Source organism: Prionailurus bengalensis, chromosome E1, assembly GCF_016509475.1.
Source record: "Prionailurus bengalensis isolate Pbe53 chromosome E1, Fcat_Pben_1.1_paternal_pri, whole genome shotgun sequence".
In the NCBI taxonomy this organism is placed as follows: Eukaryota; Metazoa; Chordata; class Mammalia; order Carnivora; family Felidae; genus Prionailurus; species Prionailurus bengalensis.
The window spans coordinates 46,162,697-46,180,022 of NC_057347.1; the positions used below are offsets into that span (position 1 = coordinate 46,162,697).

General features: G+C 46.9%; 1 protein-coding gene across 1 annotated transcript in view; it reads right to left on the reverse strand.

Annotated features, from left to right (window-relative positions):
• TEX2 (testis expressed 2) overlaps positions 1-17,326 on the reverse strand; it is a 75,530-nt gene that overhangs the window by 17,813 nt on the left and 40,391 nt on the right. Inside the window, 2 exon segments of the mRNA XM_043584993.1 lie at positions 5,295-5,394; positions 9,608-9,754. Coding sequence (XP_043440928.1) covers positions 5,295-5,394; positions 9,608-9,754 — 247 coding nt within the window.

Below are 17,326 nucleotides of genomic sequence, written 5' to 3' on the forward strand. Positions count from 1 at the left end.
TCACCATTGCCACTGCTCAGAAGGAGACTGCGGCAAAGGTCACAGCCTGCCCCACCGAAAATGTTCCTTGAGTTCTCAGTGCAAGATGTCAGAGCTGAAGCCACTGAGATGAATCCCTGGCCTCAGGCACCTTATGCCTGAAGACAGATAAAGACGGCCTAAGGCCACCTGGTGCAGACTGGCACGCCTTAGTGTCACCAGAGACAACTAGAATACAGGTCCTTTGGCCTCCTCCTGGTATTCTATTTGACAGACGCCATGGACACAGGAACAGTCTCACTGGGGCCACATAAATCTACTAATTTCTCTCGGCAGCTCACGGTTTCGCCACTGTTAAAGTAACTAAAAGGCATCAGTCTCACTGGAGTAGGTTCAACAGGGCACCCGTTCCTTCGGCGGGGTTAGAAGAACCGAAAGCCGCGCTCACCTGAACTTGGACCTTGTGTCATCTGCTCCTCTGTTTCCTGCTGATTTTAACTGTTACTGGTTGGTTTCCACTTTGAGAATCAACATTTGGCATCCAAAGAACAAACTTCTTAAAATGGAACATTTAATAATATATTACTAAGAACAGACGTTGGAGTTACAGGTTCTGAGAAAAGCACACCAGGGACTGTCTTGTTCCTGATGCCATACTGCTCACTCAAATACCACAGAAAACCAGCATTCCTTGTATCTGGGTGTGTCTTTTAGGACTGATGCCGCCCTGTCTACCTGTAATTGTTCTCGGAAACTGCTCCGCCTCTCAAGATTGATCGAATCAGTCTCCTCTCTTCCATCCCAACCAAATTCCACAAAATGGTATTTTTCTCCCTTTCCACAAAAAAGTAATTTTTCTTTCTGCAGCATGATCCGGTCAGAAAGTGTGGGCCCATTCCTGTCAGTGCGAGCCCCACAGTCTGGCCCTGTCACTGTGCTCAACTCTGGGCTGCTGTTTTCCTGTATCTTCTTCTTAATTTATTTTGCAAGAGTGAGAGTGTGCACGAGTGTGTGCGGGGAAGTGGCAGAGAGAAAGGCGGGGGGTGGGGGGGAGGGAGAATTCCAAGCAGGCTCTGCACTGTCAGTCGAACAGGGGCTTGAAGTCACAAATCGTGAGAACACGACCTGAGCTGAAATCGAGTCGGACGCTTAACCGACTGAGCCACCCAGGCGCCCCTCTCCTCTTGGTTCCTTTTTTTTTTTTTAAAAACGTTTTATTTGTTTTTGAGACAGGGAGAGACAGAGCATGAACAGGGGAGGGGCAGAGAGAGGGAGACACAGAATCTGAAAGAGGCTCCAGGCTCTGAGCTGTCAGCACAGAGCCCGACGCGGGGCTCGAACTCACAGACCACGAGATCATGACCTGAGCCGAAGTCAGCCGCCCAACCGACTGAACCACCCAGGTGCCCCTCTCCTCTAGGTTCTTAACAAGGGCGTAGTGGAAGGAATGGGCAGGTCACAGACCGGCTCTGGTTCCAGGTTTCTGCAATACTCAGTGGCAAAGTAACTTCGGTCCCAGCACCTGATAAAGGCACCAGGCACTAAAGGTCAAGGTCCGGAAGGCAAGTCGTAGATGGCAGATACCACCGGTCATGACCAAAGGCATTTCTGAAAACAGACAAGGTTTCTGTTCCTGTGGGACACGGTATCTTGCCACAGAATCCAACACCTTCTGTCAAAGCTTGGGCTGTTATTTGGGAATCTTGAAATAGACGGCACTCTGTCTGTGGTGGACGCTCAGTGCCTATTTGTAGGTTTAAATACATGCAGCCAAAGTCCTGAAGACCAAATGAATTTGTGAGCCTGAGGGGTCAGAGCCCACATCCTCGGTTCATCCTGACATTGACTGACATGCCTGCAGGTGCTGCTCTGACCCTCCAGGGCATCTGACTGCCATGCGGCCTGAAGGAAGAAAGGAGACCCACGCGTGGCCCTCAGTCAGAGGTGCGTGTGGAGTGTGCAGGGGTCAGAGATGAAGCAGCAGGTGCACAGCCAGTTTCCAAGGGACAAGTCTTCCCCTCTTCCAGCCACCTGCAATGATGGGGAGCGAAGACGCCCCTGGGGAAGGTGGTCATTCAACCTGAGAAACTGGCTGTGTGTCCTGGGACTCAGACAGGCCGATGGTGGCCGACATGTGATTTCATTTGGAGGAACTACAGACGTTGCTCCTTTTAGTGGCAAGGCCATGACAGCCGAGGATGGCCTTTTTCTTTCCGTTTATTCCTGTAAAATGGGTCAACTGGGCACCATAGCCACCTACACTCTAAACTCTCCCAGAGCAGCAGCAGCGAAGGCACCACTATCAATGGTAAAAATAATAGCCTGCACTTAACCGCACTCCCTTGGCATCACGCCTTCCAGGTACCTTCCATGCAATAACTCACTGAGTGCTAGACCAGCCTAGCCCATCAAGTCACAGTCTCCCCACTTCAGAGAGGGGTTAGCGAGGTTTATGGAAACTGCTCAAGGACAAGGAGCTGTGAATCCCAAAGCCCGGCCCCAGAGCTGTGCTCAGAACCACCGTTCATCGCTCATCCTGAGGACAGAGTGATCCAGTCAGCCTTGGCCCGAGTATCTGCACCCCCACCCCCCAGCCATTGTCTCCAACAAGTAAGTTAGGAAACAAAAAAGGGGAAAAAAAGGGTGTGTGGGGGATTCCCCCAGAAGGTGCCCCATCTTTAGGGCTGTGGAAGCCTTCTTCATTGGGCTTGTATTTCCCCGGAAGGTGAGCTCTGCTCTCCAGAGTCCATTTTAGCCAGTCACTCTTGATTTTCATTTCCTTCAAAGTAAAGTTTCCCTTAGAGCAATGGAATCCAAAACAGCACATTTCCTTTACGTTTATGTCTGTTGTACCATCACAAGCATCCTTTGCAGACTTGGGAAAACCGAATTTGATCAAACTTTTAAAACCCACAGGCTTTATGTCTTTTATCATTCCTTTCTTTCATAACATTTCCTTCCTTATTACATAAGCAGGCAGATGTCTAAAGCTTGCCCTGAAAGGAGTTAAGTGAGCCTCGAATGGATTAAAAACTGGCAAAGCTTTGATCTGGGTAGTGAAATGTCTTGCTCCAGAGGAAGAGGAAAGAGGCTTAGGCATTTGGTGAATTTCACTCAAAGCCTGACCAAGCTGCCCTGGGAAGCAGCAGAGTTCAAAGCTACGGGGACACTCCTTGGATACAGCAAAGCCCAGCTGTGGCCCTGCTTCTTTCTTGCTGGAAATTTCTATTAATTCAACAAAGGACAGAGATAACAGACTGCTAACACATTAGGAAATACAGCATGTACACGTATTATTTACTTTCTTTAAGCCTGAGGTGTATGTTAGCTGATCATTTACCAGCCTGTTACTAGTCAATTGCTCACAAAGCCAAGAGCAAAGGGGAGCCCAGAGCCCACCAGAGCCAGAGGGAGACAGGCAGGCAGCCCTCATACACCGATGAGGTGGAGATCCTAGCTAGGTGCTCAACATATAAATAATGTACCTTTAAAATTTTCACATGTAGTTAAAAGAACTCTAGCTAAACCGTTGTTTGCAAATTATCTTTTCTAGAGTTACCCTTTGTGAACCATAAATTAACCAAACCCAGGAACACTCAGATTTACCAAAGGGTAGACATGATCAAGGGGTTACAGGTGATCTTAACATGCAGGTATTAGGTGGACTTTTGGACTTGTAAATAACACTCTGGTCTATCTCTGAAATCCATGTAATACTAAAAACATGGAAATATGGGCTCACTGTAGGCTGCAATATTGCTAAAGAGATCATCAGAGCTGCAATAATTGTAGGACTAGAAAAAAAATCTCTTTGTATTCACATTAAATGTATACAACACTGAAAATGATTTCATTAAATAAACTATTCAAGAGCCATCTGATACAGCTATAGAGAGACAAAAATAGATGCTATAAATTTACCAAACATTTACTTCAAAACAGATATCACCCTCGGAAAGTTGTAATTATTTTCTCTCCACCTTGTTCCTGTGCCTTTGAGGAATAATGTCAATCTGGTTTAGGTGGAAAGAGGTGCATCTGGAAAGCAATACTACATAAAAGAAGTCGAACACTTCCACAATGGAGAGATTTTCCCGGCCTGTTCATGGACTATTCTCGCCTACCTGGCTTGCGCCTCTGATTTCCCCCCATTCCTGTGTACTAAATTTTCCATCACGGTTCTTTTATTTTTTTTTTAATTTTTTAAACTTTTATTTTTTTTTAATGTTTATTTATTTTTGAGTAAGAAAGATAGAGTGTAAGTGGGGGAGGGGCAGAGAGCGAGGGAAACACAGAATGTGAAGCAGGCTCCAGGCTCTAAGCTGTCAGCACAGAGCTGGATGCGGGGCTTGAACTCATGAGCCGTGAGATCATGACTTGAGCTGAAGTCAAGTCTGATGCTCAACCAACTGAGCCACCCAGGCACTCCTCCATCATGGTTCTTTTAAAACCACGTGACACAAAATACACACAAGTCTTTATGTCCATTTTTTTTTTTTTAAGTAGGCTCCACACCCAGTGCAGAGCCCAACATGGGGCCCAAATCCACAACCGTGAGATCAAGGCCCAAGCCGAGATCAAGAGGCAGACGCTCAAATGACTAAGCCACCCAGGTGCCCCTTTTACATCATAATTTTATTTAAACTCTATACATCCTAATCAGTTCTTTCTGCCCCAACTCACAAGAGTAGGTGTAAATAAGGTGTCAGAGCATGTCTTAAAAATCAAATCTGAGCACCTTCCCCCAGCAGAGAGAGATACTCTCAAAATATTGCTGACAACACGTCTTCATGTTTTCAAATACCTACCGAGCGCCTACTAGGCATGGGAAGGAACATCAAGATGCGAAACATGAAGGTCAAAGAATCTGCAACCTAGAAGCTGGGGCAACGCAAAGGTGCGAATGCATATGAAGAATGGCAGCACCTGGTAAGGGATGAAGGCTGGGGCAGGTGCACGTTGGGGGCGAGCAGGGCTGAAAACCCTCTCAAGGGCTGCAGCCATCCAGGGCAGGGGCTATTTTCTAAATCACACAAATGGCCAGGCCCCACCAACTGGTACCTGGGCATGTTTGGGCTGGGTGAGGACCTTCAAGGATCTGAGAGACTAGAAGAATTAGGATCTATTCCCTATCGGCTGAAAGCTGTGACTGTTAAGAACAAAAGACAATTGACATGAGACAGATGCTTAAAAAGGCCCCAAACCCCCTCTATACACAAAGCTTTGGTATTCAATCTGCTGTGATGGAGACATTTTAAGACATTTTAACACCCGTACAAATGGGCGATTCTCTGCTAGAGGCAATTAAGAGTTACCTTGGTGATCAACATAAGGCTTGAAGGCCTGAAGGATTTTTGGCACAGCCACCCCCATGTCAAGTTCCGTCAGAGTTAGTTCATTCATAAAGTAGGGGAGCTGGAGGAAAGAAGTAAACAATGAATGAGACGTTAGTTACCCGGTCAATGTTAGAATTCAACATACTCTCAGAAGGAACGACGGTCAAGGTTTTGGGGACACATTCATCTAACCAAAATTTATGGAGCACGTACCACATACTAGGCATCATCCTACAGAGAGACCTGTGGACGAGTCAGGCGAGGTCCTTGCTCTCGTGGGGTTTATGTTGGAGAGGTGGAAACAGATAAAGAAGTAGACAAATAAATAACCTGAGAGAGTGATTAGTGTCACAGAGAAAGTAAGGCAAGTAGTGGGATAGAGGGAGCTGGGGTGTGGGTGGGAGGTGGCTATTTTGGCCAAGGAAGTCAGCAAAGGCTTCTGTGAAGAGTGCTGTCTAGCTAGAGACCTGACTGAGGAGAAGGCGTCAGCCATGTTGATCAGGTCACTAGAGTTGGCTACAGTGTGGGAAAGTGGACCTCTCTTAGACTACTAACTGCTCCAACGTTTCTGATAGGCAAATTCATGGTATTTATTAAAATCCTTGGGAAAAAAGAAAAAAATCACATCCCTTGAACCAGTGCTTGACATTTTCCTTTTGCCTACCCTGGATGCGAGTTCCTCACTCTACCCCGAGAGACTGGTCTGTGCAAACCACATCAATGGGCTATCCTGCCCTCTGGCTTCTGGCTGGGCTTGACCCATGGGATACCCCAATGGGCAGGGAAGAAGGGAGGTACATGGGGAAGAGTATTTGCAGGGATTTGTCTCCTCCCTCTGTTGAAGGCCACCACTCCTGTCAGACAGGCAACCTCTCCACACAGCCATGCTTCCCAAGGCCTGGTAATTGCTCCTTGCTTTTGCCCCTACAGGGAGCGGTAACCCTCCCCTACAGGGAGCTGCCAGCCCTGGGTCCTGCCCTGTCCCTTTTGGTTTTCCTACACTGGCCCACACATTATAAATCTTCCCCTAATCAACTCTCCTCTCAGGTTACTCCCCTTGAGTGTGCTGTTTCTTGCTGGGACTCCAACTAATAGAGCATCAGTCGGAATTTGCTCTAAAGAAAATAATCCGAGTACTCATATGCTTAGAAATTCCTACTTTGCCTCAAGATGACAGAATTAACCCATCCATGTTTCTTTCACCTGAATTGCATGTGTAAGACATGCAATATACTGAAATTAGAGAGGTTATGATGGCTGTGATGGACAAAATGTGACTAGAGACAGTAGTCAAACGTGCATGTGAATTAATTGGTGGTTGCTGTATTTGGAAAACCTTTTTCCAAGGCCATCAGTGTTATGTGGCAGTTGGCCTCCCTGTCAGCCTACAGAATGCTACTTGGCCAAGAATGTAGCCAAATTCTTGCACCCTTGCCCCAGACTGTTTTGTCTATTATCAGCACTCTAATACCCAGTGAGTCAGGGGCACGCTGGGTTTCTGTGGGAACAGCAGTCCGACACTGACCAAGGGACGTGAATGCAGAGAGGGTCTGAGTTCCCAGACTCCTGTCCAACGTCCCAGTCCTCCTATCCTGTGCCCTGCAGTTCCCCGCAAGGGCAGAGGAGAGACCTAAGACAAGGGAAGGGCTGTGGGACTGGGGACTGAGAAAGACTCGGTAGGGCTGAGCTGGGCTCTAATCACCAGTAAGCAGAACGGGGAGGGACTCAGCAGGACCTGGCTTCCTACTTATTCACCAGAGTGCCCAACTCCAAGATTCTAGAACATCTCTAAGCACCCTTCCCCCTCCAAATCACAATTGATCTGAATCAAAACTCTCAGGTCCAGGCCCTAGCCTGGTCAGCCTCCTTCGTACTCTGTAGGGGAAGGCAAGGAAAAGTCACTCCTTCTGCTCTTTTCAACCAGAAACTCTCTTCTTCCCACCCAAAGGCACCACCGTGAGGTAAGAACCCACTGCATGTTCTTTACCCTCTCGAGTAAACCCAGCTGGACATCCAGGTGTATGGAACATTCTCAGGTTGGTGGGGGGAACGCTGGGAGTTGTCTTCCGGTAACAACACTTGCTGACCCGGGGCACAAGAGGCCCATGATGACTGAGGCCCCATGGCGGTGTTGGGAGGGGCCGGCTGGGGCCAAGAATGTACTTGCTTGTTGGGGCAGAAAGTCAGCTTGCTTTAAACCATCACTGGGCACCAGATACACACACAGGGCTGCTCTTTCACAACATGAGTCACTCTCACATGGGAGGGTGACAAACTGAGACTGCAGGGCAAGGACATCAAAGAGTTCTCCGCATGTCAGGCCTTCAGGGGAAAGCAGGAGACAGGGGAGATCTTTGTCACAGCAGACAGCTGTGCGGGCTCTTGTACTGGCCGTTAACCAACACTGGCTACCAGGTTTAGTCCTTCCCGGGATATCTGGATACTGGTGATAGTAAGACTTGTCTTGGCAAGGGTGGTAGGAGGTTCAGAATTTGAGTAATATCCTACTTCTGTTTATTCCATCACATCCAGGGTGTCCTCTGGTCTGCAGGGGGGCAGTCAGGGCTAGCAGCTGGGGTCAAGGTGGAGCTGCTGAGGCTGGCAATGGAGGGGGCACAGTCCCTGCCTCTGAACTGCTGGTACTACTGAATCTAGGCCACTTTTCTCCATCCTAACCGTCTAGCGCTTCTGACCTCACAACACAAAAGGCAGCTTTAAGTCTGTAAACTGAAAAAGCCCGTGACCAGCAGGGGGAGAAGATGAAAATGACAGACTTTCCCTCAACTTCCTCTGGGATGAGAGAGCCCACCGATCTCTGCCAGGAGGGCAGAGGTTCCATGGACTTCCAGCACCCGAGAGAAGCGAATGTGTGTAACAGGGAGAGCAGTGTCCTGTCTGGAGCTGAGGAATGCCCTGCTCTCTGCCTCCCATGCCAGGGACCCCAGCCTTCACGCTCGGGGAAGGCCTCTGGGAAAAGAGGAGTGTTGGCCCCGCTTGCGTGTCTTGACCCAGGAACTCAAGCTCTCCACCATTCTCCAGAAAGAGGGAAGAGGTTGAGTGAGCTCCAGCGCGGCTGCCTGTATACAGACACAAGAGGGTTACCGCCACTTCCTGCCCTCCTCTTGGACCCGGCTGGCAGAGCGGTTTCAACCCTCAATCTACCTGAAAAACAACAGCTGACCTGTGTCAACTGAGCCCCCCCAAATCCCTGCCCCGAATTCTGCCTCGAAATCCACTCTTCCAGCTCAGAAGGCAGCCTCTCCTCTTCAAGGGGTTAGGGAAGAGAGGACACTGGCCTTCGGCTGGCACACACAGCCTGCCAGGGCTTGATCTGTCACCCAAAGGAAAGACGAAAAGTCACATCGAAGCTTCTCCACGCCCACATTTTCCTTCTAATGCAATTTTACCTTAGCTCACCGTTTCCTAACCTGGAGTCCTTGAACTCTCTGAAGTCATGGGCAAAATTCTGCATCACTATGCGTTTTTCTATGGAAAGAATCCATTCATTTCTGCGTCTCAAAGGTATCTATGACCCAGAAAGATCCACTGACTTAAGCTGCTGACTGTGCAACTTCTCAGTGACGATTTGGGGACCGAAGTGACTCTTCCTTGGCTGGGTCTTCGCTTGGTCAAAAACTTACTTCTAAGTAACCTAAACAAGGTCTCTGGGTTGGCAGAGGTGGCACCAAGTTACTCATTTAGTGGCAATCGTGAGTAATATTTATGCAGTTTAAAATTACTTCCAAGTGGGCCCTTGATCAGCACCAGGACTGGTGTTTTTCAGCAAAGAGAGAGCCCAAAATAAAATACCATCTGGCCAGAAGTAAAGGTCAAACCCAGACACATTTAGAGTTCCATGCTAACTTTCCCGGCCTGGAGAGGCAGCGCGACTTGGGAAAGAGGTTTGTAGTCTGGCACTTTTCTCAGCAAGGATGGCGTGGCCCCTAGACGGTGAGGCTAGGTGGGCTCCAGGAATACAATTTAAGTTCCTTACTAACTGAAGGATAGCAGTGGTCTACACGACAAACCAGCTACAAAAGCTCACATTTTCCCACATCAGATTCTGGGCTATCACCTAAAATAGATAACAACGTGGGCAACAAAAAGGAAAGTGTAAACAGGAACATTCATTAAGTCCCCAGGTATGGTTAGTCACAGGGCCGAGGTCACAGCTGTTGTTCTCATATGTTATATGCTTCAAGCCAAATTATTTTTCACTTACGATATAATGATACAAAACTTCCAAATTAAGAAGTGTGAAAATTGGAAGCCTCTTGTGTGGAAAACGATACCTTTATTTTGCTGAGTTTCATTTGGATTTTCTTAGACACCAGATCAGACCAATATTTCTCTCCTAAGAAGTCCCAAAACATTCTTCCAAGCAAGGCATTCACCCAGGCTTCCTGTTCTTCCTCCTCCGAGGGTGGAGCCTCTGGCAACTGGCAAAAGAAAAGGAACCGAAATTAGCTGGAAAGCAACTGGAGAACAAGACAGGTGCTTATTTTTACAAAGTCACTGAAGGTTCCCTTCCTATAGAGATGGGCGACCACGGGAGTTGTATTTCTTTCCTATAAATTACAAGTCTCACATTATGTCAGTGAATAGAAAAAAGGAGAAACAAAAGCCACCATCACAGATTAAAAACTCCTCTTTGTCTGTTTTCTTCTACTACCAGTCTTCCTGTGAACCAGTTAATATTTCATACAATCAGTTCAACCAGATTGTCCTGCCTTCCAAATTACCTTGGTACCCACTTTTGACTAATGACATCTCTGATTAAATGTCTGCCTATCTCTTCCAGCTGAGGCTTCCTGGACATATAACCATCAGGCTGGTCCTCACAAAGCAGCCTGAAAACGTCCCATGCCCAGGACTCCTACAGTCAGCCAGGTTCTTGTGAACCCACAGCCCTCTTGGGCGAGGGAGAGGCAGGGAGGGTGCTTACACTGGGCCCTATACCCAGAGATACTCATTTAAGCGGGTATCAGAATTTTCAGAAGCTCTCTCATTGATGGACTAAACAGGTGAGATTGAGAACCACAGCCCTGGATTAGAGAGAGCTCACTCTCGAGAATTCTGTGTAATTCCTACAGCTCTTCTCCCCAAGTCAGCCCAGTGAGATACCCTGGGTCTCACCTCCACTTGGTACAATCTGTCTTAAACATCTAGCATGGCCAGTGTGTAAGGCGGGAGAAGGACAAATTTGAGTTAGTTTCTGGTTTCCAAGGCTAATCATCAGATGACGGACCCTGGTGTGGAGAGGGCCAGGTAGGGTGTGGCAGGGCACCTGGCAGTGCAGGTAATGCTTGTTGACCACCACCGTGGTCACTGTTGCTGCCCCCTGACCCTGTGCCAGGGCCCGTGATAAGACTGTTTCTCAGGCTCCCTCATTTATGCCCTACGATGCCCCAGAAACATGGAACCCTTACTTCTATTTTAGGGATGAGGAAACGGACTTGGAACCATTCAGTGTCCTGCCCGAGGCCCCTCATTTATCAGCACAGCCTGACTCAGAGCCTCCTTCTCCCTGATCTCCACCTGCTCTGTCCCGAGGGAGGAAGGTGGTGTGACTGGCACCTGGTGGGACAAGACATTTCCTTATGCTGAGGTCTCTAATTAGACTACGGCCTTACAGAAACAATTTGCCTTGGAAAGCAAAGACCAAAAAAACTAGAAACGCAGAAATCAGCGAGTTGTTCACCCTTTCTCTTCCCTCTACGGTTTGTACAAATGCATCTGCTCTGACCTTATGGGCTGTCTGCGGCCATAACGCACGTCAGACGCCCTCGCCCTCTTCACACTTTTAGTGTGTGTGTGCTCATGCCGGCACTGTCTGTGGCAGGCAGCTGTGACTGCCCACATCACAGCTGTGTGCCTTGGCCAGGGGGACTGTACCCAGGTGGCCTGGTGCTCTTGGACCTGACGCTTGGAGATCTGATGACTTGTGAGTACCCCAAAGGCCTGTGGCATGTACCTACATGGACTTTTCTGAAGCCTGGACTTCTGAGGGTCCGAGGCAGGGGAACTGGTCACTGAGCTTATACAGGGCCTAGTGGACTGAGTGGCACCCACCTGTCCACTAGTCTTGTCAGAGCAGATGCCGTCTCTCTCTTTGGGGGTCTGGGAGTTTGCTTGCGGTTTTTAATCTGTTATCGCACATAAGGGGAGACTATCAGGGGACATTTTGTGTTCTAGGAGTCCTTTATTTTTTTTATTTTTATTTAAAAAAAAAATTTTTTTTTTCAATGTTTTTTATTTATTTTTGGGACAGAGAGAGAGCACGAACGGGGAAGGGGCAGAGAGAGAGGGAGACACAGAATCGGAAACAGGCTCCAGGATCTGAGTCATCAGCCCAGAGCCCGACGCGGGGCTCGAACTCACGGACCGCGAGATCGTGACCTGGCTGAAGTCGGATGCTTAACCGACTGCGCCACCCAGGCGCCCCTCTAGGAGTCCTTTAAATTTGGGTGTTTTCACGGGTGTCCCTTAGGAATGTTGGTGAGTCTCATTAAAAAAAAAAAAAAAATTAACTCTGGGGACACCGGGGTGGCTCAGTCGGTTGAGCGTCTGACTCTTGGCTTTGTCTCAGGTCATCATCCCACGGTTTGTGGGACTGAGCCCCGCATGGGGCTCTGCACTGACATCGGGCTCTTTCTCTCCCTCTCTCTCTGCCCCTCTCCTGCGCACACACACTCTCTCTCTCGAAATAAAAACAACTAAACTCTTGTTTAAAAAATAATACATGTTGGTCATTCCAACACTTCAATGGATATACAGTACCTCTGTTCTTTCCAGTGCTGTAATATCTTTTGATATTAACCAAGACTTTTTTTTTTTTTTTAAGATTTTAAGTAATCTCTATACCCGACGTGGAGCTTGAACCCAGAGATCAAGAGTCACATGCTCTACCGGCTGAGCCAGCCAGGCACCCCTAACCAAGACATTTCTAGCACCAGGATGCAGGAGCAGAAGTCTGTGATCACTGAGCACTCAGTCATGCCACAGATGGGACATGGTTTTGGGAATCACTTTTCTCTCTGCCTGAACATCTGTGCCCAGCCCCCAAGGGGATATGGTCCAGCTTCTCTGAGGTTACGGTCTTTGAGTCTCATCAGCTTATCTACACAGGCTTCCGAGTAAACACCCATCCAAGAACAATGTCCTCCTCCCCCGGGTATTTAGACATTGCCAAGTTGTGCCCACACAGGGCAGCGCGTGTCTTGCTTAGATCTGTAGGCAACATAAGAGGATTGGTTACTTTCCCTTCTCACGTGGGGGAGTCTACCCTTTATTAACCTTTCTTTACAACACTAGTTATTCACAGCAAACGGGTTTAGCACAAAAGAGCAAGAAACAAAGGCTATTTCACAATTTATGTTCCAAGCCAAACGCATACGATGTGGAAACAGATTTCTGAAATAACCGACAAGCAGGTTGTTTTTTCTTTTCAACAGTTCCTTTTCCAGGCTTCTCTCTTCACAAACTCATTGGAACAAAGAAAAATCCAAGAGCAGCAAAACATTGACAATGCATCGAAGCAGCTTTATGAACAAAATCTGGCTTCACCAGGCTACTAGAAAGAACTCATTTCCGATGAATGTCATAAAAATGTAAGAGCTTAAAGAATAAATATGCGTGTGTTTCCTAACATTGCTATTTGCCTGCAGGAAGGAATGTGAGTATATTCATTTCACCATTTCAACTATATACATACGTTCAGATAGGGTAACTTTCTCAAAATGACTTCCAAAAAAAGGCCTGGAGAGTCCGACGGCCTGAAGCTGAAGGAGGCCATCATGAGTGTCTGAGAAGCTCTTGGGATATAGTTTATTTTTTATTTTTTAATGTGTATTTATTTTTGAGAGAGACACACACACAGAGACAGACAGAGTACAAGCCGGGGAAGGGCAGAGAGAGAGAGAGAGACACAGAATCTGAAGCAGGCTCCAGGCTCTGAGCTGTCGGCACAGAGCCCGATGCGGGGCTTGAATTCAAAAACCGTGAGATCATGAGCTGAAGTTGGATGCTTAACTGACTGAGCCACCCAGGCACCCTGGGACATAGTTTTTATTAAAAGCTAAACTCCAGAGTAAATTACAAATTTACTTAATTTTTTAGTGTAAACTTTCCTGTAACAAATGGCAGGAGGCCAAGGCCAACCCTCCTTTTTTTTTGTTCCAAAGAGAGCTCAGTGCCTCTGCTCCTAAGGTTTGGTCACACACGATTTGGCGCCATCAGGGTTTCACAAAGGACTGCTGGGTCCAGGGGAAGGCACAGTGGAAGACCCTTCCCCCAGGCCCATCAACTGTTTCCCCAATTATAAAAATAATACGTATTTATTACAGAAAACACCCATAATTCCACTATCTAGATATAGTTATTTAAAACACTTTTATTCTATTTCCTCTCCATCTTTTTTTTCAATGTATGTAACTCTTTAGGACACAGAACTTTAAAAAACAATTGGATCAAACTAACATGGTTTTGTATCTTCTTCTTTTTTTTTTTTTTTTTTTTACAGCTTTACGGAGATACAGCTCACATAACACACAATGCACCCATTTAAAGAGTAAAATCTATGGTTTTTAGCATATTCACAGAGCTGTCACCACCACCAACTTTAGAACATTTTAATGACCCCCAAAAGAAACCTCGTGTTCCTGAGCGGCCCCTAGCCATTCTCCCCCAACTCCACCCCCACCACCGTCCCCACCGTCCCCAGGCAACCAACCATCAATTTATCTCCGTGAATTCGCCTCTTCTGGACATTTCACATGAGCGGAATCATGCAATATGTGCTCTTTTGTGACTGACCTTCTCTTCTGAGGCATCATGTTTCCAAGCTTTACCCGTGCTATAGCACGTGTCCGTACATTATTCTTTTCTATTGCAGAATAACATTCTATTGTATGCGTTTACCACATTCTATCCATTCATCAAGTGGTAGAAGTTTCCACTCTTGACTACTGTGAATAATGGAGCCATGAACGTTTGTGTGCAAGTGTTTGCAAGGCCATACGTTTCCGTTTCTCTGGGCCATATGCCTGGGGGCGGGACTGCTGGGTCGCACAGCTAGAGGTTCACTTTGAGGAGCTACCAAAGTGTTTCCCGTAGCAGCTGCATCGTTTCACTTTCCCACCACCAACATACAATGCTTCTACCTTCCCTACTTCCTCACTAATATTTGCTATTATCTTTTTTTCATTCTAGCCATCCTAGTGGTTGTGAGGTGGTATCTCATTGTGGTTTTGATTCTCATTTCCCTGATGACTAATGACCGAGTATCTTTTCTAGGCTCACTGGCCATCTGTTTATCTTCTTTGGAGAAATATCTATTCAAATCCTTTGCCCATTTTTTAATTGGGTGATTCACTTTTTAAAAAAAGTGTTTGTTTATTTATTATTTGTGGGGGGGTAGCAGTGAGAGAGGGGGAGAGAGAGAATCCCAAGCAGGCTCTGCACTGTCAGTGCAGAGCCCACTGTGGGGCTTGAACTCACAAACCACGAGATCATGACCTGAGCAAAAGTCAGACTGACTGAACCACCCAGGTGCCCCATGGGTCATTCACCTTTTTATTATTCAGTGGTAAGAGTCCTTTAACTATTTTAGGTCTTAGAATATCAGATATATGATTTGCAGATACTTGCTCCCATTCTGTGTATTGTCTTTTCACTTTCTTGATGGTATTGTTTGCGGCACAAGTTTTTAATTTTGATGAAATATAATTTATCTTTTTTTTTTTTTTTTTTTTTGAGAGAGAGAGAGAGCATGAGCTGGGGAGATGGACAAAGGGGGAAAGAGAGAATCTTAAGCAGAATCCACATTCAGTGCTTGATGGGGCTCAATCCCATGACCCTGGGATCATGACCTGAGCCAAAATCAAGAGTTGGATGCTCAACTGACTGAGCCACCCAGGCGGCCCTACTTTACCTTTTTACAATTTTTTCTTTGGTTGCATGTACTTTCAGTGTCCTATCTAAAAAAGCTTTACCTAACCCAAGCCATAGAGATTTATGCTTATGTTTTCTTCTAAGAGTTTTACAGTTTTGAGCTCTTCTGAGTTAATTTTTGTGCATGGTGTGAGGTAGGGGTCCAACTTCATTCTTTAGTCACGTGGATACCAGTTGTTCCAGCACCATTTGTTGAAAAGACTATTCTTTCCTTCTCCCCGCTTCCCTGAACTGTCTTGGCACTCTTTTCTGTATTCTTTCTAACATTTATTTATGTATTTAAAAAATTTTTAATGTTTATTTTTGAGAGAGAGTGAGAGACTGAGCATGAGCAAGGGGAGGGGCAGAGAGAGAGGCAGACCCAAAATCTGAAGCAGACTCTAGGGTCTGAGCTGTCAGCACAGAGCCCGATGCAGGACTTGAACCCATGAACTGTGAGACCATGACCTGAGCCGAAGTCAGATGCTTAACTGACTGAACCACCCAGGTGCCCCTAAAATTTATTTTTAAATTAACTATATGGTTTCATGGGTTTTTTTTACTCATTGTGTAAGGAGCACTTTTCAATTCTACTTTTAAATGTTTGAAGAGCTGTCGTTGAGCAGAGAAAGGGGAAGTTTTGGAAAACCACTCTCCCATTTAAGACTTCCTGGTTTCTGTTGGATTCCTATTTGCTTTTTAGGGTTCTCATCTGATAACAGCAAATAGGGAGTAATATCTTACAATCCAGTTCATAGGTAACAAGACAATTAGTACAACTAGTAATAATGAAGACAGGACACTCCAAACCTGGGAGGCCTACAGTATCTCTCAACATTTAGGATCTTCCCTGGATAATGAGCATGGAAGTGTGTGACACAATCTGAGTATCAGAGCCTTGCTCCTGGAGGACAGGCAAACCACTGCCCCACCGATGGTCCTCTCTCCCAGGCAGGCCACTTTGGGGCACACAGAACTAGCAGCCTCCAAGAGCAAATCTGCAGGCAGCCCTGTGGTCCCCCTTCCTGAGCTAACCACACTAGGGGTAATGCTATGCCACCTGGAGACATTATTAAAAACAGAGTTTCCTTATTTTCTTGTTTTCTGAATTACTATTTAAATTTCCTCCTCAAACCAAGCAGACTACCTTGACAAGACAATAAAGCTCTGGCCTCCTCAGCCAGACTCATGGTCTCTCAACTATTCTAGATGTTGAGGTGCCCGAGCAGCGAGAAAACGGCGCCAATGCCACAGGGGTTTGGAGACTTCGGAGGCTTGCACAGCCTGTGGCTGTGGGACAAAGCAGTCGCGAGGGCCGGTCAGGGCTCGGTAACTGGTCACTAACCACTAAAGAGGTGGAGAACCAGGCCTTTCCTTGAAAAGAGTGGTTTTATAATTCAAGTTTTGAGCTCCAAAGTAGTTTCAATATGCAGAATCCCCTGAATATGTTTTTAATTTTTCTAAGAATAATTACAATATTACTGTGTTGTTTTAGCGCTGTTTAATACAAACCTAGTCTATATTTACCAATTACATCCTGGGTGTTTGTAACACAAGTTTGGCTCCTGAGCACCAGTGGCCCCATTCACCTCCTGACCTAGTTTGGCACTGGGTGAATGTGAGCAAGGAGGCCCAGTGGGTGGAAGCTGCCATTACACTTGGAGCCTTCAGGGTAAGAGATGCTCTGACCATGGCCTACAAGGGGCAGCAGCAGGGGGACAGTGGGGAAGGGGAGAGGTTGAAGCGAAGGCCTGGAGCTGTGTCCCAAGCTCCCTCTACGAAAGAGGAGGGGACCTGCTACACTGGGTAAGCTCTGGCCGGTGGCTGACACTGGTGACGTGACAGTGTAACTTGAAAAAAGGTCAAGGGTTCCTTTTTGTCTCTGAGCCCTTTCAGTTTCTCTCGGACTCATTATGTCAGAGGCAGTGGACCCTAAGAAATAACGTGGCCCAGTCTTTAGCAGGAAGAATGAACAGTAATCGCCACATCCAAAGGGTCCATATTTGGCGAGACTGTGGGGGCAAAGGCATTCATGGCTGGTGGGAACAAACACTGGTGCGATGCTTACGGAGGGGATTTGG